The 27,603-nt window shown below is 35.2% G+C and overlaps 2 protein-coding genes across 5 annotated transcripts; one reads left to right on the forward strand and one right to left on the reverse strand.

The window, feature by feature from the left end:
* On the forward strand, positions 1-26,330 carry ABCB20 (ABC transporter B family member 20). Of its 4 annotated transcripts, none has more exons than XR_011219879.1 (20): positions 1-694; positions 3,015-3,202; positions 3,792-3,815; positions 4,680-4,781; positions 5,185-5,275; positions 6,002-6,102; positions 6,205-6,255; positions 6,348-6,476; positions 6,714-6,776; positions 6,860-7,139; positions 9,682-9,830; positions 9,935-10,024; positions 10,204-10,338; positions 10,426-10,482; positions 10,600-10,656; positions 24,434-24,671; positions 24,794-25,013; positions 25,158-25,276; positions 25,371-25,442; positions 25,549-26,330. XR_011219879.1 is itself a non-coding variant. In NM_001366388.1 (17 exons), exons 1-16 carry the CDS (start codon positions 292-294, stop codon positions 24,668-24,670), a joined length of 2,157 nt encoding a protein of 718 aa, NP_001353317.1. In that variant the 5' UTR covers positions 214-291; the 3' UTR covers position 24,671; positions 24,794-25,077. The 4 variants fall into 4 exon arrangements, 1 of the variants encoding a protein (NP_001353317.1); XR_011219880.1 differs by having other exon boundaries at positions 25,601-26,330; XR_003245882.2 differs by lacking the exons at positions 25,158-25,276; positions 25,371-25,442; positions 25,549-26,330 and having other exon boundaries at positions 10,416-10,482; positions 24,794-25,108.
* Positions 24,921-25,999, reverse strand: LOC101262593 (uncharacterized). The gene is made up of 2 exons (XM_004234300.5): positions 25,541-25,999; positions 24,921-25,433 (listed from the first exon to the last, which is right to left on the reverse strand). The coding sequence occupies exons 1-2, from the start codon at positions 25,997-25,999 to the stop codon at positions 25,161-25,163; spliced, it is 732 nt and encodes a 243-aa protein (XP_004234348.1). The 3' UTR covers positions 24,921-25,160.
* Positions 26,331-27,603: the final 1,273 nt, after the last annotated feature.

Consider the following 27,603-nt stretch of genomic DNA (forward strand, 5'->3'; position numbering starts at 1 on the left):
AAATTTGATTAAACCGAAGCAACAAATCGAACGCCCACCCCTAATCTTTATAGCACATAAATTCTTACAACTAGTTTCTTTGTTATCGATACTTGATAACTCTTATAGACTACCAAACAAGCCCTAAATTAAAAAGAAAAAAACAGAAGACGACAAATTGGAATTTGGGGACTCAGGCCGGATAAAGAGAAGGCATGTTGCTTCTCTCTTCTCCTGGCCATTTATGCACACTATGTATAAATCAAAAATCTATAAGAAAATTTTCTAAAGAACTTGTTAAAGTATTACTACATGGCTACTGTACCCAACACCTTCTGGGGTCTCCCCCTCACCCCTTTCCCTATACAACGCCGGCGCAACCACCGGCTGGTACTCCTCCGTTCCAATGGACCTTCTCAGTTCTCCATCTCAACAGCACAACCATTTCGTTCACAATTTGTTAATTGCCGGAAACTGAAGCGGTCCGTCGTATCTTCGGCTTATATTACAGGCCCTGCTTTTGATGCTTTTGTTTCAGAAAGCGACCCTAAATTTGAAGAATCGGATGATAGTTTAGTCGCGGTTCAGCCAATTGAAGTTATCCGTTGGGGCTTTATATGGAAACTTGTTTCTCGGCACAAGTTGAAGCTCCTTGCTTCTGTTTTCTCTCTTGTCATCTGCACCACTTGTTCTCTTTCCCTGCCTTTACTTTCCGGTATGCATTTTCTTATTTTGTTTTGATAAAGATGTAATATACTCTATTACTCCATAAATGCGCCTTTACTTGTCACGTTTCACTAGAGTTAATTTGACTAATGTTTAGATCTAAATTAACTTAGATCAATTTGATATTAAATTTAAAATTTAAATGTTCAAACTATTAGTTGCAATTCTCTCATATAAATACTATGAATATGAATAGGCATGATACATAAATGTGCCCTTTAACTTGACTTCAAATCACATTTATGTCCTTCAACTTTGGATGTGCACAAATAAACTCTTAAATTTGTATAACATTGAACAAATAGACACACATGTCCTACATGTCATCGTACATGTCACTTTTTGTCCTAAGTGGTGTCCTACGTGTATTTTGTCTGGTAGGACTCATGTGTTTATTTATTTAAAAGTTGGATAGTTAAAGTGCCTATTTGTGCATTATGAAATTTGAAGGTCAAAGTTAAAATTTGAAGCCAAATTTAAGATCCAATATATGTATTATGCCAATATGAATATTGGTCAAAGTTTTTGACTTTGATAAAGTAAAATGTGACATGTAAAAGTTTAAGGTACTCATATAATGCGCATGATATTGTATTAAAACTCTACCTCGAAGATAAAAACTTGATTAGCTTTTAATGAGTGGCAGTTGAATAAAACTAGAATAGTATCAGATATTGTGTAACGTCTCAAATTGGAAAGAATGTCATATAAGTTGAAAAAGGAGTACTCCTATTTTTTTTTTTTACTTGTTATTAGAAAGAGCATTGATTTTCAGTAATTAGGAGGAAATAAAGTGCTAACATTCTCATTTTCTGAAATGAATTGTAATTCGTAATAGATATTTCAGGTTTTAAGGCAGTGAGATGGTGACACAAATCACATTCTTTTCGATTCAAATTTCAATATTCAGTCTAAAAAAAGTTATGTGTCCACCAACAGTAAGATAGTGGAAATGTTTACTTTTTCTACTTGTTGGCATCGTCATTCAATTGAATCCCCTTCGATAAAAACCTATATTGCTTAGATAAAGCAAAACTTTTTTTGTATATTTATACATTAGTGAATCCCCTTAACAGGTGGTAAGTGTCGCATTCTAGCATCTTTTTTTTAATCCCCTTGTTAAAAATTCTGAGCCGCCATTGCTTGGAGCGGTAAAAGATAGTGAATGAATAATTGTGATAGTTAACATCTTGCCTTATTTCTAAAGCAATTAGTAGAGAACTATAGATCTTTGTAGTTTATCAGATATCTCATGAGTGAGGATGTGGGATACTAGATCAATATGCAAAAAACAATTTCTATTGAATATGGTTCATCCAAGACCAGTTGTCCATATGTGGAGTAGCTTAAGATTACGTTAAGCACCTCTACAGTTTATAAGATGATGGACATTTCTCTCTTAAACATGCTGATGCAAGAGATAATACAAACATATGGAGAAGTTTTAAGTATGTTTAGTTCGCTTTAATTTTGAATGACAAGGTTGAGTACGAAAGAGTTTGGGTATTCATTATTTGGTTTGGCAACGGGGTGGTCAATACTACAGGTCAGTAGCATATGCAAACCATATAACTATTCCAGCCAAAATTTGAACCGAATACTTGGGAGTGCATTATTTAATTGCAGGAAAGGTGCAAGTTTTGGGTGTCACACGTTAAAGTTGTTTGACCTATCAGAGACAATTTCGGATCTGAGTTGCCAATTTCCTTTCTGTCTGCTTATTTTCGTTGAAATGCTGGGTGTGTTACTTACATTATGCTGAAAATCAATTCGATGTAAATCTGTCAGCCCCTTGGAGCAGAGAAAATAGAAGTGACAAGTCAATTATATTAGTTTAGGATGGTATCACCCATATTACGCAAGATTGTTGGTGAAATTTCAGCAGAAGTGAAAAGACACTTTGATAGAGTGGTGTCACTAAGCCAAATTTTTTGAAATTCTAGTTAAAATTATGATACCGATACAATTGCATATGGAACCACATAATACTCCCTTCATTCCAAAATAAATGGTTTATTGGGGGTGTGATACACTCCAAAAGAAAGTTAATTAAAGATTAGTTTATCAATATTACCCTTTTGTTTCTTCCCAAACTTTTCGTAAAACTAGAGAGTTGAAAATCCCATGAAAGAGAAATTTTGGAAAAAATTGATTAATACATCTTTGGACTTTGAAAAATTCATTTATTTTAAAACATTGAAAAGGTGCGATAATTTCTTTTTTTTTGAATCTGGAGGAGTATAACTTATGTTTTAAATAGAAAATTTATGCTGCGTAGGCCTTACAATATCTTGAGATTATCATTGCAGGAAGATTTTTTGAGGTACTTATTGGAACAAGAACAGATCCTCTTTTGGAACTGCTCAGCAAAGTGGCACTTCTATATACACTGGAGCCTATTTTTACAATTATCTATGTGGCGAACATAACTTCCATTTGGGAGAAGGTTATGTCCAGCTTAAGGGCTCAAATTTTTCGGAGAGTACTGATTCAAAAGGTGAACACTAAAATCAGATTAGGTAGCTGTCAAAATTTTATCCTGATGTATGATGATGTGTTATAAAATGATAGTTTATAAGTGACGTCTTGAATTTGGACGGCTAAAGTCATTAATTATCAACATTTGAACGGTTGAACCCAAAGATGCATTTGTAGCTTCTGTGACCGGGGCAACTTTGAATTGGTAGCATACTAGTTTCATGGATTTAAGGCATCACATCTTTTAATTACTTTACTTTATTTCTCATGATTCCTTGGTAACTGTAGCATTCTTCTAACCTTGTTAATAATCACTGCCTATAACCTTTTTGTAATTGGAAAGATCAATCAATTGATTTACAAAATAGATATTTTACCTTCTAAAAAGACATACGTTGCTTTTTCACTTCTACTACTTTGGAAATGTTTGTTAAGATTTATTGTAGCATGGAGAAGATCAATCAACTGATATATGAAATAGTTATTACCGTACAGGAACATATATACTTCCTTTTGGCTTCAAGTGCTGTGGAAATGTTTTCCAAGATTTACTCTACAAGCTCATTCAGCTCATTCTTGTAACACTTTGCCTTTCTTTCTCTTTGCAGATTGACTTTTTTGACCGTTACAAGGTATGATACTTCATTAATTGTGCCATCTATTCCATGATACAAGGTCGTACCTGCCCGTGCGTGCTTGTATGAATTCCAAATAGATTTTACTTTATTTACTCAGGTCTAAGGATGTGCCGGTTAAAATTGCTTGCTTTTTAGGTCCCTTCATTTTGGCCTTGGTCTAAATGCTTGAAGCTTTTGAGAGAACTAGCTTTCTCACACATGCTGCTGTACAATATCCATGTTTTATTTCAAAGGAAGACTCTTCTACTATTAAGGAAGCAAAGTGCCTTATTGATCTGGAAAATTTCTTACACCTGTGGTTATAATGGTTTTTAATTTATTCTCTGTTTGAGTGTTAAACATGTACTTCTTTCTGTATTTTTTATTTCAAATATAGACAAATACTTCCAGTTGCTGAATAGCCTTCTTCAGAGACTAGAAACAAGGAAAAAGCATAGGAAGACTTCATGATTCTGTACAATTTTTTTCCCTGAAGAACCATAAGTTTTCATGTTGTTAGTATACTGCATCTAGAAGGTTTTGTCTTGGAATTTTGTTTGCTTAAAGCTTCTAAAAAATGTCTTGTGGAATCTACCTGATGCAAGTATGAGTTATAACTTCTGAGGCAGCCTTTGAGCACTGTGGTTTTTCAGCTTTTGATTGGTTTTTTCAGTTATAAGAGATCATATAACCCTGAGCAGATGATATTATGACTTGTATGGATGCTGTCGGGGAGGGTGGAGTATGCAGTGTATACTTGGTCTTACTCTTTCGTAGGCCTTCCAAGTTTGGCTGTCTACTTAAGACTCATATATTTGGCATTTTTGTTTAAAGCTCTTCCTATGCCTACCTATTATTCATTACATTTTCTATTTGCAGGTTGGTGAATTAACAGCTCTATTAACATCTGATCTGGGTTCTCTCAAAAATATTGTCAGTGAGAATACTTCACGGGATCGTGGTTTTAGGGCACTATCAGAGGCAAGCTACTCTCACTAAACAAAAGTGAGCTTTATATTTATTTGGAATCAGCTCTCTTTCTCTTTGATTGCAAAGTGAGTCCAATCACCAATGTTGGATCATTAGAACAATTCTAGTGTTCTTTTTCTTGGGTAAAATTTCCTGATGTTCCCTTTCCGAATATTTTTGTTCTTAAGATTTTTTAGACACTACTCTTTTCTGATTTATTTTGGAAATGTACACGGTGAGGCCTCAATTGCATATTTCTTGACTCCAAATTTTCAGCTACCGGATTTCCCTTAATGACACTCAAATGCATTGTCCATTAATTTTATTTTTCCTTCTTCTCGTCCACTTAATGCGTTTTCTTTGTGAGTACCTAGCATCATGGTCTTTCACATAGCTGGGTTCTCTTTTCATGCAGGTGGTGGGAACATTATCCTTATTGTTTGCTCTATCTCCCCAACTTGCACCAATTCTGGGCTTGCTCATCCTCGCAGTGTCTATTTTAGTTGGTAAATATTTTATTTTCGATATTACTGGTTTTTCTGTGCACTCTAATAAATTATAGATATTGGTAATACCTTTGTTGAATTCTCAGCTTCTCAGTACGCTCTTGATAGTTGTAATCATAATAAAACACTAATATAATATTCAGCTTGACTTATATAATTTTATTAATATGATTTATAAATTCTACTATTGTCACATCCTAGACCCCATTTGTGGGATCACACTAGGTATGTTGTTGTAGTACAATTGTCATATTAGCTTGATTGTATTGACTATATGTGGAGATTACTTATATTGCTCAAGACCATATAATCTTGGTATACGCAAAAGAAAAAAATAAATACCATATCAAATATGGGTTATTGATATGATAGCAAAAGTTAGTAATAAGTAGAAATGAAAATGCAGAAAGTAGATAATTTGTGGGTTTTAGACTCTTAGTGCCTATTTGGATTAGCTTATTTTTAGGTGCTTTTGACTTTTAACTTTAAGCACTTTTTATTGTTAGAGGTGTTTGGAATGGTTAAAAAGTGCTTTTAAGCACTCACTTTTAGGGCAAACAAGTTCTAAAATAAGTCAAAAGCCAAAAGTAGGGTATCCTCTACTCGTACTTTTAGCTTTTGACTTATAAGTTACTTCTTAAAAACCCATCCAAACAGGCACTTAGTAATGACTGGTATTGTGTTTGAGTTGTATGTGTGCCTTTCTAATGTTTAAGAACTTGTTAGCTCTGTTCAAGAGGTCAACTGTAAATGTCTTCCAAGCTCATGGACTGGTCCAAGCATCAATAGCTGATTCTGTGACTGAATCATTTTCTGCCATTCGCACTGTAAGTTCATGATCTATAGCCCATTCAGATTTTACCTCAACTTCTGTAACTTTACTAAATTTCAGATGGTAATGAATACGACTGTACTGGCCTCTTCTGCAGGTGAGGTCATTTAGTGGGGAGAAGCGTCAGATGTCAGTATTTGCTCGCCAGGTAACATAGAGGCTATTTGATTTCTTAGATTTAGTAAGGACTAGAATTTCCATACTTGCTGTTCTAGAGATGCTAGAGTGTATTTGTGACAGGTACTTGAGTTTGAGAGTAGTAGCATAAAGATTGGGACCTTCAAATCCTTCCATGAGTCAGTGACGAGAGTGGCAATTTATATCTCGTTGATGGCTTTATATTGCCTTGGTGGAAGCAAAGTAAAGGCAGTAAGTACTTTAAGCAAAGTGATGGATATTTATATCTTACCTTCAAAAAACAAAAGATGGATATTTATTCTTCAAGTGTTTTTCCGTCTTAAGATGTAATTTTGTTTTCAAGTTTTGAGTTTTACATATGGCGGTTTTTTTAAAAATCCACTGGTAAATTTATATCTGGAGACTCTTCCTCTAAGGATATGACTTTATTTGTCTATTAACTGATCAATTAAATTATACCATATGCAGGGTGAATTATCAGTGGGAATTATGGCTTCATTTATCGGATATACATTTACATTAACTTTCGCAGTGAGTTCACCCTTTCTTTTGATGTTGCTCACTTTTTTTCCATTTTATCTTCCATCATCTACTTAACATATTAAGCATTATAGGTTCAAGGCCTTGTAAATACCTTTGGAGACCTTCGTGCAGCTCTTGCAGCAACTGAGAGAATTAACTCAGTTTTATCCGATGCTGAAATTGATGAAGCGCTTGCATGTTCTTTAGAGAAAGACATGAAGCAGAAGAAGGTCCATGATGAGACTTTAGAGTTATACTTGGTGAATGATTCTCATGAGAAGAAGCAATCTACCAAAACAAGATACATGTCTACACTAAAATTTGGTAGCAGTGTGCGAAACTTGGCGGAGACCGGTGATGTCTGTCTTGAAGGTATATACTTCTGCCATATCTGATATTTTGGTGCTGCTTGTAATATTATCTATCAATCAGTCTATATCTATTTATCCATACTACCTTAAAAACATGAACTCACTAACCACTAACTTGAATGCTAAATTACTATACTATCCCCCTAAATTACTATACTATCCCCAACTAAAATCACCCCTAAACTTGAATGCTGAATTATTAATATCCAACTAAAGCACCCAAAGAGGGGTTCTCTCATTTTTAAACATTATATTATTCATAAAAGTTATTAATATGTCTGCAAATTTTCTAAATGTTCGACTCTTTGTCTAATTTGGTTATTTGAAAAACCACTTTAGTATGATATTATTTTTTGCACTAATATTTTTTCTTTTTTTTTATTTCTTCCATTCTTTATTTGCTTTAGATATTCACTTTCATAACTCAAATTGAATTACGTATTTAATTGTTGCTCTTGATATCCATAACTCTTGTGTTTTTTATATTCTTTAACCTCCAAATATTTAATTCAAAGCTTTAGGATTTCTTTTGGTATTCCTTCACTTTTATCTATATAAATCTATCTTTTTTGTTTCATGAGGCTCCTACCTAAGGTAAACTTTTCATTCTATAGTTTAAGTAGTGAAACACTTATAGTATTATTGTACTATTTTCATGATGTAGTTTGACTCGATGAAGAAACGCTTAAATTTTGATGGGTTAACGTTGAGGGTGTCGACAAGAACTAGTATATATTGTTATGAATCAAGTCTGAAGAACAATGTGTATATTGTATATTTTCTTCGCTATCTTTTTTTGTGTTTTTTTTTCTTTAAGTTCTTTAATTTAATTCTTTTATAAAACTTGTATTTTTATTTGGGCTAAAAAATTTAGTTGAAATTCTTGAATTTTTGAAGTATTTACATTATTCAGCATGGATACAGAGAAACTATATATATATTATTAAAAGTGGGAATCTCCAAAATGCAAAGTTGGATTATCTTATTACGCCTAAACCAAGTTAAATATCTATTTAATTAATATTAAATAGTATTATTTAAATTATTTTTGGATTGTAAGTTATTTATTTGCTAGACAATCAATGATCATTAGTTAAATTGTATAATGAATAAGCCAAAAAGAAGTAAACTAACGTGTGCACCTTCTCCTTGACATTAAATTTACGTGATGCAACTTCCTAGCTCTAATTGAGATTTAAGTGTTTCTAATGTGCACATATCCTCCTTTGTAATGGTGAAGAAGATAAAAGGAGAAAAATAATGTCAACAACCATGAAATGAGCTATAAATATATGTTTGAAACCGTGTACGAGAGGAGAGTAAGAGACCCATGTATTGTTGGGATCATTAAAGAAGAGCAAGAGTCATGTTTTGTTCGAATAGTTATATAAAGAAACTTTTTAGTGTTGTAACTTGAGGAAGTCGTGGTTCACGAAGGGATATGAGGATGAGGATTAAAGGATGATCACTACAAGATGCAGTCAGGTTCTGATACATATATATATATATATGTATTCTTCTAGGCTTGGTCAATTTGTGTCGAACCTACTTTTACATGCATTTACCATTAAATATGTAGCAGAAAATTCATTTAGCATGACTATATTATTTTAGATCCCATTTTTTAAATTAAATTCACCTATTTTTCTTGTCATGAATGTTAATATATGAACCATATTAAATTTAACTTTTGTTAAAAATAATAATTTTAACTTTTAGGATGACTAAACATTTAATTTGGACTGAATATGATTTTAACACTCTCATCACAATTAAAGAGGTTTGCATTATTAGTTCCAATGACTTTCACATTGCGAAGCAGATGATGAATAGTTTTATTCCTATTTTATAACTCAACACAATTGTTTTGTTAAATATAATTATATTAATTGCCTTGTCTATTATGATTTTATATAGTTATAGATTATTGATGAATTAATTGAATATACTGTTGTTGTTCAAAGGAGACTTCTTTGCTGAATAGGAATAACAAATTGTTGCTGAAATTTCAGAGAGCATTTCAACTTCTATGCGCAAGTGCATATATTAGTTGATATCTAACATAATATTTTGTTATGTAGTCTCTGTTTCACCCTTGAAAGAAAAATTAAACGAACCCAAGTTTATCTGACAAACTTAATTCATTGACACTTGATATAGCTTTTAATTAAAGTATCTTTTCGATTCATTATTTTGTGAAAGATATTTTAACTAAAATTAGAGATCAATGTGCAATGCATGTTCCCAGGAACTAGTACTGGAAAAAGTGGATAGAGTATTTATATTGAAAAGTAACAGGGTATAGGAAACAAGTTTGATTTATTGATTAGTTCATTTTTGTAAGGGTAAATATATAAGGTAGATCTTTCTATAAAGATTTTCTGGTCTATTTTCAGTAAAAGGTCTTGCTTAGGAGAAACAGATCATATTCTTGTCTGTTCATCTATGGTTTCAGAAATCTGGGACTCTTCTATTATCTGAAAAAGACAGTGGGAAAAAGTAATGGAAAATGCACCATAATGTTTTTCATATTTCGCATGCAGATGTGGATTTCTCGTATCCAGTGAGGCCTGATGTGGAAATCCTTCGTGGCCTTAATTTAACCCTAAAATGTGGAACTGTTACAGCTCTGGTGGGACCAAGTGGTGCAGGGAAAAGTACAGTGGTACAGTTATTGGCACGTTTCTATGAGGTCTACTTTCGATTTTCTATTTGAATATTACTGAAAACAAGCTTTTGTGGTCCTCCTAGGAAGGTCTAAAGGTAAATTTATCAGCTAATAACCTGATCTTGCAGCCAACTCGAGGTCGGATAACTGTTGCGGGAGAAGATTTGCGAACATTTGATAAGAGCGAGTGGGCTCGGGTTGTCTCTCTAGTTAATCAAGTATGTATTGATCTTTTCTCTCCAACACTCACTGTTGAATCTGTGAGACACTATTCTCATGCTCATTCTCTCCACCGAAGATTTGACTTGAAATCAAATTCTTGATGATGTCAGTGATTGTCCTGGGCATTGCAATCACTTAATATTTGTTTCTGACATGCATAAAATCTCGCTTGTAGGAACCTGTTCTTTTCTCTGTATCGGTTGGAGAAAATATTGCTTATGCTCTCCCTGATGAATATGTATCCAAGGATGACGTGGTAAAGGCAGCCAAGGCTGCCAATGCGCACGAGTTCATAATTTCAATGCCACAGGTTTGTCATTTCTGAAAGGCTTCTTCTTCATTCCTCTATTTCATAGTTATTCTTATATCTGCTAATTATCTCTCAAGAAATTGACAGGGTTATGACACATTGGTTGGTGAACGTGGTGGTTTATTGAGTGGTGGACAGAGGCAGGTAGTAAATTGCTATGCTGTTTATGCATGCACTTATCATTGCTTTTCATTTTTTTTCCTCTTCACGAGTTTGCGGAGCTATATTGATTAATTGGTTATACCATCTTTCTATTTTCAGCGAATTGCTATTGCAAGGGCTCTACTGAAGAATGCCCCTATTTTGATTCTTGATGAGGTAATCTTTGACCTCCTATGCTTTATCTGTGTGTCCATTGACTTTCACCATGTATGCTCTGCAGTTCATTCTGTGGGTGGCCTTAGTATCTTCTTTTTCTTTGTAAATTCTGGTTTAAGCCTGTGAATTACATGGGAAGATTTAAACTTTCTATTTTTGTAGCATCGAGATCTATTTCCCAATCTGCTCTAATAGGACCATGGTCATTATTTACGTCATAGAATTTCACTCATCCAGCTCAAGTCAGAACAGTATAAGTATGAATGACAAATTCCGAGGTATTAGATGATATTGTGATTAGGGGTGGGACCTACTGCATTAGCTACATTCGTTTGAACCAAATAGCTTGACCATGTATATGTATTAGAAAAAGTATGGGCAGAAGAAATCTGGAACTCCAAAGCATTAGTGACGGAACCGATTGTAGAAGAATACATTGTTTCCTGCATGATCCAATAAATACTCTACCCAAATCCCAACTAATCGACATGCATTCACATGTTCGAGTTCAATCTAAGAAGGAAAACCGTAGCCTACCCGAACGCAGATCATGCGCGCTCCAAAAATCACTTCCGCGGAGCTTTTCCTTTTTGAAAGGCCTCAAAACGTTGATACACTATCAAAAATAGAGTCACAACATTATTACGGTCATTTAAACACTAAAATCGCAAGAAACGGAGACGAGTCAATTTCGCGGTCAAAACGGAAAAAGTGGGATCCGCGTTGAGAAATCCAGAATTAACCCCAAATAAAGGTCCTAAACAACTCTCGGAACTTGTGTTCCAAAATGGAACACAATTCGGGACTCGAGACAGTCCCGACATGAACATGCAACCAAAAATCCAAATTCTACGCTAAAAATCAGCAACAATGGCAGCAACTATTTACAAGAATTTACCAAAAATGAAGGTCCAATTGCCAAAACCAATCACACCACGACGATCCTCACGAAAACCCCCACAATATAGGCTCTTGAATCACTAGATTCGGACCTAAAATGACCAAGAAATCACCTTCTAAAAGTTTTCCAAAAGTTGAGCTCGAAAATGAGCTATGACAGTTGTTAAAACACAAAATTTATCTCAAATCGGGTCCCCCAAATCAGATTCCAAGCTCACCAATGTGTTGCCCTCGAAAAATCTCACAACTTAGCCTTTTTAATAACCCAATTTGGAGTTCTATAGCTCAATATATCGCAATTTTAAAGTAAAACACAAAGGCTGAAAATTGGGCTTTTATAAGGACGAATCTGGTCGCTAATAAACCCAAAAATCTGGTTGTTAAAACCCCAAATTCTGGTCGTTAAAGGGCTGCACCAGATTTCAGCTGTCTAAAATCTTCAAAGTTTCCGACGGGTGCTAGAAATCCGTTCGGAACCTGATAAAAATAAAATATATATGCTACCCTACCAAAGTCGACATTCCGGACTCAATGGTGCAGTCGAAATTTCCATCAGAGGTCATCTCGATAAAATGTGGGTCCCACTTCCATTGGCCATTTTAAGTCAAAAACTACAAAAGGGCTCGGAAAAATATCAAAAACCTCAGAACACGAAAGAAGGGTCAAACTAGACCAAACTCGACATTACGGAGCTAGCCGCTCTGACGGAATTCTCATCCGAGCGCGTTTACTCAGAATGTTAACTAAATTCAAACTTAGTCTTTAACTTAAAGTTAAAACGCCTAATCGCACCAACTCACACTGAAAACTTCTGGAGTCATGTCGACAATCTAAAATAATCTTTCCAAAGCTGATGGAATTGTCAGAATTGAATTTTGATGTCATCTTCTTGAACTTTTGATCGAAATGATCGTTTAAGGTTCATAAGCTCCAAAAATATTAAAGCTCACACAATAACCAAACGAACGACCAGGTGGTCGATTTGTCAGTCCCAGCAAGTCATAAATGACTTGGGATCGCTATGGGAACGCTCTAAACGATGCACAGAAGATAAAACACTAAAAATGACAAGAAGGGTCATTACAATTTATGACTAGCTGGGACTGACAATTATGTCACCTGGTCGTTCCTTTGGTTATTGTGTGAGCTTTAGGGTGTGTTTGGTGTGAAGGAAAATGTTTTCCAGGTAGATTTTGGACTTATTTTTTCATGTTTGGTTGGTGAGTAGAAAATATTTTTCGGAAATGATTTCTAGTGTTTGATTTATGAATGAAAAATATTTTTGAAGAATATTTTTTAGTTTTACTAGAATACAAAATAATTTATGAAATTGAAAATATTTTTTAAAAATAATTTTTTTTGGGTGGTGGTGATAAGGGGTGGGAGTAGTTGTGGTGGTGGTGGGGGGGGGGGGGGGGCGCAGAGGGAGGAGGTAGGAATGAAAAAATAAAAATTTGAAGTTGATAGTATTTTTAAAAAATAAAATTAATTTTTTGGGGTTGGTAGGGGTGGGTAGGGGGCTGGCCGGGGGGGGGGGGGAGGTAGGAGCTTAAAAATAAAAATTTGGAGTTGAAAATATTTATAAAAAGTAAAATTAATTTTTTGGGGAGGGGGTGGTGTTGGGGGGGGGGGGGTAGAGGGGAGGGTGTTCAGAGATCGGTGAAAAAATAAAATTTTGAAATTGAAAATTTATGTTATTCCAAAAAAAAAGGTAATTTAAAATTGGAGGAGAGCTTTGGAAAATGTTTTCCTTAATTTTTGAAGGGAAGTCATTTTCTTTAATTTTGAGGAAAATGAGTTGATTTGGAAAACATTTTCCAGAACTTTTGTCCCAACCAAACATGAGAAAATTGGAAAACATTTTTCAGAAAATGTTTTCCGTCATACCAAACACACTAGTGTTTTTGGAGCTTATGAACCTTGAACGATCATTTTCGATCAAAAGTTCAAGAAGATGACATCGGAATCCACTTCTGACGATTCCATCAGTTCCGGAAGGGTCATTTTAGGCTAGTATCATGGTCGACACCCCTGAAGTTTTCAGTGTGAGTTGGTGCGATTAGGCGTTTTAACTTTAAGTTAAAGGCTAAGTTTGACTTTAGTTAACATTCTGAGTAAATGCGCTCGGATGAGAAGTTTCGGAATGTCGAGTTTGGTCTAGTTTTTACCCTTCTTTCGTGTTATGAGGTTTTTGATATTTTTCCGAGCCCTTTTGTAGTTTTTGACTTAAAATGGCCAATGGAAGTGGGACCCACATTTTATCGAGATGACCTCTGATGGAAATTTCGACTGCACCATTGAGTCTGGAATGTCGACTTTGGTAGGGTAGCATATATATTTTATTTTTATCAGGTTCCGAACGGATTTCTAGCACCCGTCGGAGACTTTGAAGATTTTAGACAGCTGAAATCTGGTGCAGCCCTTTAATGACCAGAATTTGGGGTTTTAACAACCAGATTTTTGGGTTTATTAGCGATCAGATTCGTCCTTATAAAACCCCAATTTTCAGCCTTTGTGTTTTACTTTAAAATTGCGATATATTGAGCTATAGAACTCCAAATCGGGTTATTAAAAAGGCTACGTTGTGAGATTTTTCGAGGGCAACGCATTGGTGAGCTTGGAATCTGATTTGGGGGACCCGATTTGAGATAAATTTTGTGTTTTAACAATTGTCATAGCTCATTTTCGAGCTCAACTTTTGGAAAACTTTTAGAAGGTGATTTCTTGGTCATTTTAGGTCCGAATCTAGTGATTCAAGAGCCTATATTGTGGGGGTTTTCGTGAGGATCGTCGTGGTGTGATTGGTTTTGGCAGTTGGACCTTCATTTTTGGTAAATTCTTGTAAATGCCGCCATTGTTGCTGATTTTTAGCGTAGAATTTGGATTTTTGGTTGCATGTTCATGTTGGGATTGTCTTGAGTCCCTAATTGTGTTCCATTTTGGAACACAAGTTCCAAGAGTTGTTTAGGACCTTTATTTGGGGTTAATTCTGGATTTCTCAAGGCGGATCCCACTTTTTCCGTTTTGACCACGAAATTGACCCGTCTTCGTTTCTTGCGATTTTAGTGTTCAAATGACCGTAATAATGTTGTAACTATATTTTTTTTATAGTGTATCAACGTTTCGAGGCCTTTCAGAAAGGAAAAGCTCCGGTGAAGTGATTTTTGGAGCACGCATGATCTGCGTTCGGGTAGGCTACGGTTTTCCTTCTTAGATTGAACTCGAACATGTGAATGCATGTTGATTAGTTGGGATTTGGGTAGGGTAGTTATTGGATCATGCATAGGTGTTAAAAATCATATATTCGGAGCTTTTCCTTTCTGAATGGCCTCGAAACGTTGATACACTATCAAAAATAGAGTCACAATGTTATTACGGTCATTTTAAACACTAAAATCGCAAGAAACGGAGACGATTCAATTACGCGGTCAAAATGGAAAAAGTGGGATTTGCATTAAGAAACCCAGAATTAACCCCAAATAAAGGTCCTAAACAGCTCTCAAAACTTATGTTCCAAAATGGAACACAATTCGGGACTCGAAACAGTTCCAACACAAATATGCAACCAAAAATCCAGGTTCCACGCTAAAATTCAACAACAATGACATTAGCTATTTACAAGAATTTACCAAAAATGAAGGTACGACTGCTAAAACCAATCACACCACGACGATCCTCAAGAAAACCCCCAAATATAGGCTCTTGAATCAGCAGATTTTGACCTAAAATGGCCAAGAAATCACCTTCTAAAAGTTGAGCTCAAAAATGAGCTATGACAGCAGTTAAAACACAAAATTTATCCCAAATCAGATTCCAAACTCACCAATGCGTTGCCCTCGAAAACTTAGCCTTTTGAATCGCCCATTTTGGAGTTCTATAGCTCAATATATCGCAACTTTAAAGTAAGACACAAAGGCTGAAATTTGGGCTTTTATAAAGGACAAAGTTGGTCGCTAATAAACCAAAAAATCTGGTCGTTAAAACCCCAAATTCTGGTCGTTAAAGGGCTGCACCAGATTTCAGCTTTGTCTAATTTCTTCAAAGTCTTCGACAGGGTGCTCGGAATTCGTTCTGAACCTGATAAAAATAAAACAGATATGCTACCCTCCAAAGTCGACATTCTGGACTCAATGGCGTAGTTGAAGTTTTCATTAGAGGTCATCTCGATAAAATGTGGGTCCCACTTCCATTGGACATTTTAAGTCAAAAACCACAAAAGGGCTCGGAAAAATATCAAAAATCTCAGGACACAAAAAAAGGACCAAACTCAACATTCCAGAGCTAGCCGCGCTGACGGAATTCTCATTTGAGTGCGTTTACCGAGAATGTTGACTAAAGTCAAACTTAGCCTTAAACTTAAAGTTAAAACGCCTAATTTGCACCAACTCACTCTAAAAACTTAGGGAGTCATGTCGACCATGCTACTAGCCTAAAATGACCCTTTCGGAACTGATGGAATTGTCAAAATTGGATTCCAATGTCATCTTCTTGAACTTTTGATCGTTCAAGGTTCATAAGCTCCAAAAACACTAAAGCTCACACAATAATCAAACAAACGACCAGGTGAACTGAACTGTCAATTCCAGCAAATCATAAATGCTTTGGGATCGGTATAGGAACGCTCTAAACGATGCACAGAAGATAAAATGACTAGAAGAGTCATTACAATTGAAAAAGAGAAACTATATAAGCAAGGATCCGGATGATGGCACGACCCTACACAAATAAGAAAATAGTACAAGATGGAACGGTGCTACAAAAATTAGATATGAAAAAGTAATCACCGGAAAGAGTGCTACAACAATCGTATATGAGAAAGTAATCACCTAATAGAAGGCATGGTGCTTCACAAATCGGATATCAGAAAGTAGTCACCGAAAAGATAGCACGTTGCTACACAAATAAGATATGAGAGTCACTGAAAAAATGCGGGTGCTACACAAATTAGATTTGAGAAAATAGTAATCGGAAAGATACACGATGACCCAACTTTTCCTAACATAATTGTTGGCTAGATAGGCGACATATATGGATATATAATAGCCTCCTGCGGGTAGCGGAAGCTCTTTGATTCTCTACTGAGATCATAGAGGCTCTATTACCATGTGAGAATTATTGGGAAAAAATATTAGTGAATTGTGTATCTACATTATTACATCGAAACTGTATTTATTATCACTACAATACAATCCTTTACCAAGTAGGAAACTATATATTATTTTTATTCCTATTCCATTTCCTATATCTATTCTAAGTAGGATGGTATATACCTATTCCTATTCTAACAACAGGCTTATGGGGTTAGTTTGTCGTCATTATATAACATATAGAGGCTAAAAGTCTCCCTCTTTTTTTTATGATGACAAAAACGAGTTAAGAAGCAGATAACTTCCCTGATTAGATATTATCCCTATACTATATGTCATGGTTCACTCGCTTACTCAGAATTCTTTTGCTTCATTCTCCCCCTTTGACATTATAAGAAGATAAAAGAGCGAAGACAGAACAATATGTGCAAAGATAGGAACAATAACTAAACATAAAAGCAGACATAGTTGGGTAGCATGCAGAGCACATAGTTGCAGGGGGATCAAACATCCCTTGTTACAAAGCAAAAACAAATTGTTTTAAGAGGGACAAATGTTCCCAAGAACCGATAGTCTGAAGAGAGGACACCAAAAAAAAGAGTGGATCAAAAACACTTGGAAAAGAAGTACTTAAGGGTGTTGATAATCCTCCCAGCGAAGGAGTTATTGGATCTTTCAACATTCCAGGGAAGGTTGGAGAAAGAAGTCTGAATGGTCACAACAAGCTCATTCTGAGATGAGTTGGCTCCATGGTCAAGGGAGTCAACTTGGTTGATCAGTTTGTTGGTCTTAATCCTTTCTTGCTGATGAATACTATCCATAGAAATCCGTACCTTTCCCACATTAGTACCTGTGTCCTTTGGCTGATGAAGGACCTTGTCCATTTTCTCCTGCTTGTGCTGCATTTCATTAATCTCAGCCACTTCTTTCAGTAAACTTTCAGAGTTGGTAGTTTTCTTGCTGGCCCAAGGTTGTTTGACCTTCAACTTGACAGGGCCTTTCTTCGACCATTTTCCATCAATCAAAATGTATCCCATGCTAGCAAAAGTTCGAATATCATAGGTTACAGAGACTTCAAGAGGCTTGTAGTAAAAGAGATCAATGTACAAGCCAATCAAAATGCGGGAGATGATCAATCCATAGGGGAGAATTGCATGAGTATCAGATTCAACGGCACTTTCAATCATATAGGTTCGAAACCATTCACCCCAGTTTATCTTGTACTTCTTCAGTAGGCAGTAAAGAACAAAAACATCCCTGTCGGTGATATTGCTCAGGGATCCCTTCCTAGGGAGCAGAGTAGTTGCTATAATGTGAGCCAAGATATGATTCTCAAAACAGAGGGTGGAAGGACCAAAATCAGATAGGTCTGACCCAGATTCGGCCACAAAAATTTTGGCTTCATCTAGAGTTACTTCAAAGTCATCAAGCCAACACCCAGTCATGAAAGGAATGTCACCAGAGAACTTGGTTTTAAAGATTTTTTCGAATAGAGAATCATTCAGAATAATTCGTTTTCCCAAGACGAGGGTTTCTAGTTCCCCACTGTCCTTAGAAACCCTAAGGTTTGCGTAAAACATACGAACAGGTTCCTCATAAACTACTAAACCACAACGCTGAAAGAAGAGAGATAAGTTTTGGGCTTTGAAATAAGCACTTACCGCACAATGAGAATCCTCCAATTGTTCCAAACTTATCATCCTTCCGGTGATGATTGGGCGACTATTGAAGGCCAAGAACTTGTCTTTTTGTTTTGCACTCCAGAAAAGACGCATGTCCGCCGCAGTGAAATCATTGGCTTCTCCCCACCGTAACTTTTTGTTACACTTACCTTTTTCTTGTGAAGGAGCATAGCTTTTTTTAGGGGAAAATTCGAAGGGAACGGTTTTGGATTCAGAATTGGAGTCTGAAACAGGAGACATGAATTCGGCTTCAGAGAGGTTGTGGAGTCTTTTACTTGAACATCTGGTGGAGGAAGCCATGGAAGATCTTTTTCTTAGAGAGGAAGAGTGAATTGTGGAGAAATTTAATGAGAGGAGGAAGTATGAAAAGAGAGTGGAGGGTTTATGATGTGAAAGATGTGAGCGGAAGTGGCGCTTTGGTAAAGGAATAGAGTATGGGGAAAAGGAAAGGGAATAAAAAGATCAAGTAATGATGGTAAAAATCTTTTTGCAAAATATGGTTTTTAAATGCAGTAACTTTAAGCATTAAAGAGAGCGGAGAGAATTATGATTTTAAAATGGCAACTCCAAGACATTCACGGAGAAAACAAAGTTGATCTTCCAAAAGAGGTTTCCCGAAAATGTCAGCCAATTGATTTTCAGAATCAATAAATTCTAACTCGAAATTTTCATTTTCAACATGATCTCTAATAAAATGTTGCTTAATATCTATATGCGTTGCTCTAGAATGATGCACAATATATTTGGAAAGATTGATAGCACTAGTGTTAAAGAATGACAAAAGTCCCACATCGGTGGTTAATGAGATGGGTGGACTCCTTATAAGGTTTGGATAATCCTCCTCCCTTTAAGCTAAATTTTGGGGTGTGAGTTAGGCCTAGGACCAAATTCAACATGGTATTAGAGCCTCTACGATCTTGGTAAACAATCAAAGAGCTTCTGTTGTCGGCGGGCGGCTATTATCCATATATGTCGCCTGTCCGGCTAATGATTATGTTTGATTATGTTAGCAAAAGATGGATCACCGTGTATCTTTGCGGTGACTGCTTTGTTATATCTAATTTGTGTAGCACCATGTCATTATTCTGGTGACTACCTTTTCATATTTTATTTTTGTAGCACCGTGCCATCATTCCAGTGACTACTTTTTCATATTTAATTTGTGTAGCACTGTGCCATCATTGCAGTGACTACTTTTTCATAGATAATTTGTGATCGTGCCATCTTTTTGGTGACTAGCTTTTTTTTACATATCTGATTTGCGTAGCACCGTGCATCTTCTCAGAGTATTTCCAAATTTAATTCGTAATACCGTGGATTTTTCCAAACTATTTTCTCATATTTGAGTTGTGCATAACATCATGTCTTTTCAGTGACTCAAATTTGATTTGCATAGTTCCATTCGTCTTTTCGGTGACTCCTCAAATCTGATTTGCGTAGGGTTATGCCATAATTCCAACCCTACCATATTATTTCTTTTTTTAAATGGGGTTCGTTCCATCAATTTGAACTATTCTATATAATTTCTATTTACTTGTTGGGTCGTGACATCATACCGACCATACCCATATAATTTTATTTTTTAGATTATGACCACTTTTAGCCATCAAATCTAATACTCCGACATATGAGCATGTTCCGATCAATTTTTTGGTCACTTTCTTATTTAATATCAACTCATGTATTGATTCCAACAAGATCCATATACTTTATACTAGTTTTGAGCACTTTGTTGCTTGGGGGAGTTTAGTAGCCTTGTATGTCAATTGTGTAGATCACTCTATTGTCTAGAACAATTTTTCTCAAGCCTGGTTTGGGAAGTTCAACACCAACATTCAAATTCAGTATTTCATGTAAGATTAAGCACATTGAGATTGACTGGCATTATGCATCAAATTCAATATTTAATGAGAAGACAAGCACATTGAGATTGACTGTCAATTTTGTGAAGTCAACAAATATCTCACCAAACCCCTTGTGTTTATTACATTTGTAACAAGCTAGGTACATGAATTGTATGTACTAGCTTGAGGGGGAGTGTTAGAATATGAATAGGTCTATATAATCCTAGTAGAATAGGAATAGGTTTGTACAATCCTAGTAGAATAGGAATAGGTTTACACAATCCTATTTAGAATAGAATAGGAATAAAAACAAAAATAGGAATAGTAAATAGTATCCTACTTGGTATAGGATTGTATTTTGGTGTCTATAAATAGGGTCTTAATGTAATATATAAACATCAACAATTTAATAATATTCTTTTCCTATATTGATATCAGAGCAGGATCCGTCTCACCTGATGTCGGGACCCCCACAAATCAAAATTGTCCACGCACTAGATGCTAAGCACTGGGCGTGAGGTGGGGTGTTAAGGAATGACAAAAGTCCCACATCGGTAGTTAATGAGAAGGGTGGACTCCTTATAAGGTTTGGGTAATCCTCCTCCCTTTTGGCTAGCTTTTGGGGTGTGAGTTAGGCCTAAGACCTAATTCAACAACTACTATTACCGCATAAAATAGGTACTAATTCATAAGATAATTTTTAGTCATTTCATTAATGCATTATCCATAACAGTTGAGTATCACACCTCCCTACAAGTACTCTAATTCAGTGGGTGATAGAGTCATTGAAGTTTGTTTCTTGCTATGCCAAAGATTAGAGCTTCGCCCAAAATTTTGACAGGTGCCACTTGTGTTTTTACTATCATTTTTTATCACCTGCAAAATAAGCACTTGAATATCCAATTAAATCAAAATTTGTTGAGTGAGGATATCATAATCCGTAATCTTGGGTTCCAATGAGATATCAAATGATTCTCTTTACTTCAGTGAGATAGAATCTTTTGGAGTTGATTCAAATTTAGCACATTTGCAGACACTAAAGATGATGTTTGGTCGGTTGGCAGTCAAATATTGTAGTGATCCGATCATTCCTTGATATGTTTTCTCATTGACATTTTTACCTGGCAAATCTGCTTTTGAGGCAAGTTGAGGGGTTCATAGGAGTCCCAAAATTTTACCTTTTCTCGTCCCGAATTTTTCGAGTAGCTCCTTTATGTACTTGGTTTGACTAATGAAAGTAACCTTAGTCGACTGTTTGATTTGTAGTCCCAAGAAGAAAGTAAGTTCTCCCATAAAATTTATCTTGAATTCTTCTTTCAGGAGACTGGCAAAATTCTCACAGAGACTGGCCTTAAAGCTTCCAAAAATAATGTCATCGACATAAATTTAAACAATAAGGATGCTAGATTCTGAATTTTGTAAGAGAAGAGTTGCATCTATTTTGCCAGGTTGGAAATTATTTCCAAGTAAAAGGTGCTTAATTCTCATACCAAGCGTAGGGGTTTGTTTGAGACCATAGATGGCTCTAGTTAATTTGAAAACATAATCTGGACAAGAGAAACTTTCAAAGCCAGGAGGTTGCTTAACAAAGACCTCTTCCTTTACAAGTCCATTTGACATAGCATTTTTACATCCTTTCGTAATCAATACCTTTTTGTTGTGAGTAACCTTGAGCGACTAACCTTGCTTTGTTTCTAATGACTTTACCTCCTCATCTAGCTTGTTTCAGAAGACCCATTTGGTTCCTATCACAAAGACTTTTGGTCGTTTCATTAATGTCCATACCTGATTTCTTTCAAATTAATCAAGTTCTTCCTGCATCACCTTCGTCTAGCACTCGTCATCTTGTGCTTAATCAATTTGTTTTGGTTCCAGTTGTGTATTAGCGTCGTGGATGCTTGTTTTTTCACGGAAGCTCTAGTTTGCATTTTTTGCATTTGGGTTCCATGATTGAGGTTGTCTGGATAGCTTGCATATGCTTCCACTTTCGTGAGATTGAGCGTTTAGGCAGTTCAAATGGATCAGTTGACTTTTCGTCTCAGATAATCACTCAGTTATTCCCTCAGCAATTTTTGGATCGGGCTATTGCTTTGTTTCTTCAGAGTATTTTTCAACATGTTCTGCAGCAGCACATTCATTTTTTGAACGGAAAAGGGCCTAAAATACCCTCAAAGTATTGAAAATGGTACAAAATTACCCTTCATCCACCTATTGGCTCCAAAATGCCCTTCCCACCCACCTATTGGGTCCAAAATACCCTTGTCATCCACCTTTTGGTTCAAAATTGACCACTTATTTAACGGTTTTATATTTAAACTATTTAAATATTTTTTAAAATACGTGGCGCTCAACTATTTGTTATAATTTAACTTATTAGTGTAATTTATAAATCAATCCACTACTCACCCATTACTAATTAAATCCCTCTAAATTAATGAACCCGTCACTTTATTAATGCAAGCTACTGCCAATTGAGTGTTTTTAAAAAATATAGAAGTAAATTATCATACATTCAAGTGGCTACATAAAAATCACCGATAAACTTAAAAGTCTGACTATGTTCATCTTAATTATTCTTACATTTCAATTATGTGATGTTACTTCATATGTAACTTTTTTTCAAAATAATATATTAAAGGTTTTAAAATAAATCACAAATATTTATAAAATTATATTTAAAAAAAGTGCATGAATTAATTCGGGATTTATTATTTCTTTACCTTTAATCATAAATTTCTAATTCAATTTTGAAAGAAAGTGTCCTCCTAAATAAGCGGCTCAACCTAAATTTAGTTGGGGCTTCGATTCGGACTCGAATAATTTTGAATGTCATTTTCAGTAATCTATAATTCATCGTGTTTTAGTAGTGTTTATGACGATTTTGATATTATAATTGAATTATTAATTGAGTGAGGTTTAGTTAGTAATGAGTGGGTAGTGGATTGGTTTATAAATATATTAATAAATTAAAATAATAATTAATAGTTGAACGTCCAGCATTTAAAAAAAAATTTAAAGAGTTTAATTTTAAAACAATAAAAAAAGGTCAATTTTGAACCCAAAGGTGGATGACAAGGGTATTTTGGAGCCAATAGGTGGATGAAAAGGGCATTTTGGAGCCAATAGGTGGATGAAGGGTAATTTTGTACCATTTTCAATACTTTAAGGGTATTTTAGGCCCTTGTCCGTTTTTTGAATTCTGAATGCTAAGGATAGAATCATCAAATACAACATGTACAGATTCTTCAACACAGAGAGTTCTTTTATTGAAAACTCTGAAAAATCTACCGGAGGGAGAGAATCCTAGAAAAATAATTTCATCACTAAGATGATCAAATTTTCCCAGATTATTCTTGCCGTTATTGTATACGAAACACCTAAATTCGAAAGAGTGGAGGTAGCTGATGTTAGGATATGTCCGTATGTGTTGATTTTCTTTCCTTGTTCAGCCAAGTACCACACTGAGCATTATTCTTCCTCTGTTCTGCGATCTGCCTTGATCTTCATGGGTCTTCTTTCGTTGTGTTGTGCCAAGTAACAATCTTCCTTGATTGCTTCTCTTTCCCTGTGTAGTTGAGTAGAAATCTTCCTTGATTGTCAACCTTCCATGGCTGCTTCCCTTTCCTTGCATTGTTGAGTTACAATCTTTCTTGGTTCTTTTTTCTTTCTCCTGCATAGTAGGTTTATGGGATCAGTTTGTCATCATTAAAATATATTGAGGCTAACACAACTATGCCCGGAATGGATCAAAAAGAAAAGATGGATAAAGTTTAATAAGGAAGTGATGGCAGAAGTGTGGGGTGCTATGATATACCACATTGGCGAGCAAGGAAGTGGAAGTTATTTAGAGTTGAAAATGTAAATACCAGTTTTGTAGTATCACAGATAAAGACAGAAGTAATTGAAAGGAATGGACTTCTTACAGGGATCTAGAAAGGCTCGTAGATTAGACTTTTTATCCAGAGATTATGTACTTAGTTTTTTGGTTTTGTTGGAGGCATACTTAATCATGTTTTACCCTTCCTGGAAAGTGGATATGAATTCTAGGTGCTCTTTAGGTGTAATGTTGTTGCTTGTCATGGTAGTATTTCACAATTATTCCCCCCACAACCTACCCCCCAAAAAGAAATTGAACTCAGTAGATCAAATTGGTTGTGGTAAAACTCCGAACTTGAATGCATGAAGCTCAACGTCTGGATCCACTTTCAATTGTAATACTAAATATATTTGATGAATATGACATTACTTTCTGTATTTTCTGCAGGCCACTAGTGCTTTAGACACTATAAGTGAGCGTCTAGTTCAAGAAGCCCTGGACCATCTGATGAAGGGACGAACAACTTTGGTAATTGCTCACAGATTGAGCACAGTTCAGAATGCAGATCAAATTGCTTTGTGTTCTGATGGGAAGATTGCGGAGTTGGGAACACACTTAGAGTTGTTGGAAAGGAAGGGTCAATATGCTTCTCTGGTTGATACTCAGAGGCTCGCATTTGAATAATGTATAGCACTTTGCTTTGCTAGTTTACCAGAACAATTTCAAAACATGTTTGAGTTGTGGTAATTTTAGTTTAACTGTGTTCAACTACACGTGATTGTTCTGACCCTTATTTCCTTGATGCAGCATGATACTGTGCACTGAAGGAGCAATTATTACGGATCGGTTGTTGAAAGTCTGGTGGATGGATGGATATAGCAGGAAGTATAACAGAGGGACAAGTCCTCCCTTTTTCTTTTGGAACACAGCAAAGTATACAAAGTTTACATACTATATACAGCTGATGTAAAAATTGGTACAATTGCAGTGTATTGTAAATCCCGTATCAATGGACATTCACGTCCAGGTTCCCATGAATTCTACACTTTCTGTTTACAAAATCCATTATTGAATGTTCTTTAACTTAACTATGCAATTTATTGACCTTCCTTTTTATATCAATGTTTGAGAGCTATACAATGTGATCTCACATAACTATTGCTTGGCAAAGTCTCTAGGTACTGGAAAGTGAGATTGTAGAATTCATCTTTGCAAGACATTCTGTTGGAAGGCCAAGGAATGTATTCATAAACAAGTCGTCAATAGGTTCAACTGTTGCCACCCCAACAAGTTTGCACCTTCCTTCTTCATTTAGCCTCTCCCCTTTTCCTCCTCTCATTCCTCCCTTCGATTCGTCTGATGTTAATAACGTATCCACAAGCAGTGGTGGCGCTCTGTAGATGCTTCCAACTGAAAACCAGAACTTGGCTTTGAACTCCAGATTAACCTGTAAAAGGTATCAGCTTGAAATTTAACCTCTCTTTTCTCAGCTTCTTGATAAATTCACGATATGTTTCTGTTAAGGACAATATATGAAAGCGGTAAGGAATGTACCTTGCCAGTTTCTTGGTTGACATATCCTCTAAGGAGCTCAGGTTCAACGTCAATTTTCAGAAAAGGGGGCAATGGCAATCCCAAGAACTTAGCAGTTGCAGATGTTAATGGAGGAATGTACAACTTTTCCAAGTCAAAATCAATTGAAATTTCATCGCTCGACTCAATTCTTTTGCCAGTTCCAGTACCTGTACCCCCTTGTGCATTATACACAAAATCTGGGTATCTGGATATGCCAAGTTTACAATCTTCAAAAGTCTTGAAGTCGACATTGTATATAGCAGTTCTTGGAACTGGTGTTTCAGTAACAACACCAGTAGACTGTGGCTGTTGCTGACAACTTATGATGCTGATTCTTGGTTTTAACTGAACTGAGGAATATGAAGATATTTGTCTTGATTTGATTTTGGGAAATTGGCAGGAGAATTGAGGAGTTGATGAGTAAATTTGAGACCCCATTTTGCTAATGTTATGATTTGAAGAGAAAATGGATAGATAATTTTCTATAAGTCAGAAAGTTTAAAAGTTTGAAGATATTTTGCCTTTTATGTGAACCTCAAGTTTGAGTAGACGAGGCCAATTTGTGTCCACGAGTTAGGGACCTTATCATCACAAGGTGGACAAAGTGGTCGGGTCCTTGGGCATAATTGCAACCATGCATTCTAGGGATATTAATGTTAAAAATCGAATATTTGTTTCCTATTCAGTTTGTGATGATGTCTGAAATATTCATTATCGTTTGTTATTTATTGTGTCTCGATTATTATAGTATTTTATTATTTTTGGTCTACTCTTGTAGTTGTTATGTTTCTTACGCTATTTTCTTTCTTCCTTGTACTTAGATTTGTCGTAGTTGAGTCAGGGTCTTTTGGAAACAACTTCTCTATCTCTATGAGGTAATAATAGGATCTGTATATACTCTAACATTCTCAAATCCCATCACTTTGTGTATTGTTGTTAGTTATATTTTAGTTTGTGATGTCCATATACCGAAAAGGTGGTCCATGTGTAATTTAGAAAAAATTGGATAGTTTTTGAAAACTTATAAAGTTCTTCTGTGAAACTATGATTAATTAAACAAATAAAGTCGTTAATAATGTATCTGATTAGATTCAGGCGGAGTAGTTAACATTTTCATATTAATAGAAAGTCATGATATTTAAAAAATTGCTTATAAGATTTTTGCTACTCATAATTGTTGACTTGCTCGAACTAATAGACTTTTAAAGTAGACAATATTGTATAATAACAGTAGAACTTCAAAATTTAATATGTAAGGCAAAATTTAGCTTAAAGTTAGGGAAACAATCTTAAAAATACTCAAATTTTGGTTGAAATTGTTGTTACAATATCAAATTGGATCTTTTACCCTGAACTATCTAATAGTGTATTTTAAATGTATGTATGTGCCCAAATGGACACATTATTATTTATAGTTATGCAATATTTTTCATATCCACGTGGGCACATATATACCCTTAAAATACACTATAAATAGTGCAGGGATAAAAAGACATTCCACAATTTGATATTGTAACAAAAATTTCGATCAAAATTTAAAATATTTCACCTTTTCCCCTTAAAGTTACTGAGAAAGAACAATTATAATTTACAACAACAGATGGCAAAACAAACTACATATGACCTATCTCCCCTAGGAAATTTAAGTGTTAATGTTCCAAGTCTTGCATAACATTCCTTTTACACACAAATAATATTAATAAATTAATTAATTAACAAAATCCAAGAGTCATTTAGGCCCCATTTGTTTTCATTAAGTTTAAGAGGTCTGAATTTGAATACACACTTGAATATGAAGATTTGTATTAAGATTCACGTGTTTTGATCTGAATACACATCTGAATATTAAAATGTGGTCTCTAAATCTGAACACTAAATAATTAATACGGTTTGTTTTCAATATCTGAATGTGCACGTGAAATTAACATTAAATTAATAAATATCATAAAAATTTATTTCAACAAAATATATCGCTTTTGATAATAAAAAAAAGTTTTAAAAGTTTTAATAATCGTGATTTGGAAGTACAATTTTTTCATTGA

Source organism: Solanum lycopersicum, chromosome 3 (assembly GCF_036512215.1).
Source record: "Solanum lycopersicum chromosome 3, SLM_r2.1".
In the NCBI taxonomy this organism is placed as follows: Eukaryota; Viridiplantae; Streptophyta; class Magnoliopsida; order Solanales; family Solanaceae; genus Solanum; species Solanum lycopersicum.

Excerpts from the sequence above, each read along its gene's own strand:
- ABCB20 (NM_001366388.1), top strand. The coding sequence starts at position 292 with ATGGCTACTGTACCCAACACCTTCTGGGGTCTCCCCCTCACCCCTTTC. Across the intron at positions 4,782-5,184 it reads GTTTTAGGGCACTATCAGAG|GTGGTGGGAACATTATCCTT; the intron begins GCAAGCTACTCT and ends CTTTTCATGCAG. Across the intron at positions 10,025-10,203 it reads TTGTCTCTCTAGTTAATCAA|GAACCTGTTCTTTTCTCTGT; the intron begins GTATGTATTGAT and ends TCTCGCTTGTAG.
- LOC101262593 (XM_004234300.5), bottom strand. The coding sequence starts at position 25,999 with ATGGGGTCTCAAATTTACTCATCAACTCCTCAATTCTCCTGCCAATTT. Across the intron at positions 25,434-25,540 it reads TCAACCAAGAAACTGGCAAG|GTTAATCTGGAGTTCAAAGC; the intron begins GTACATTCCTTA and ends TACCTTTTACAG.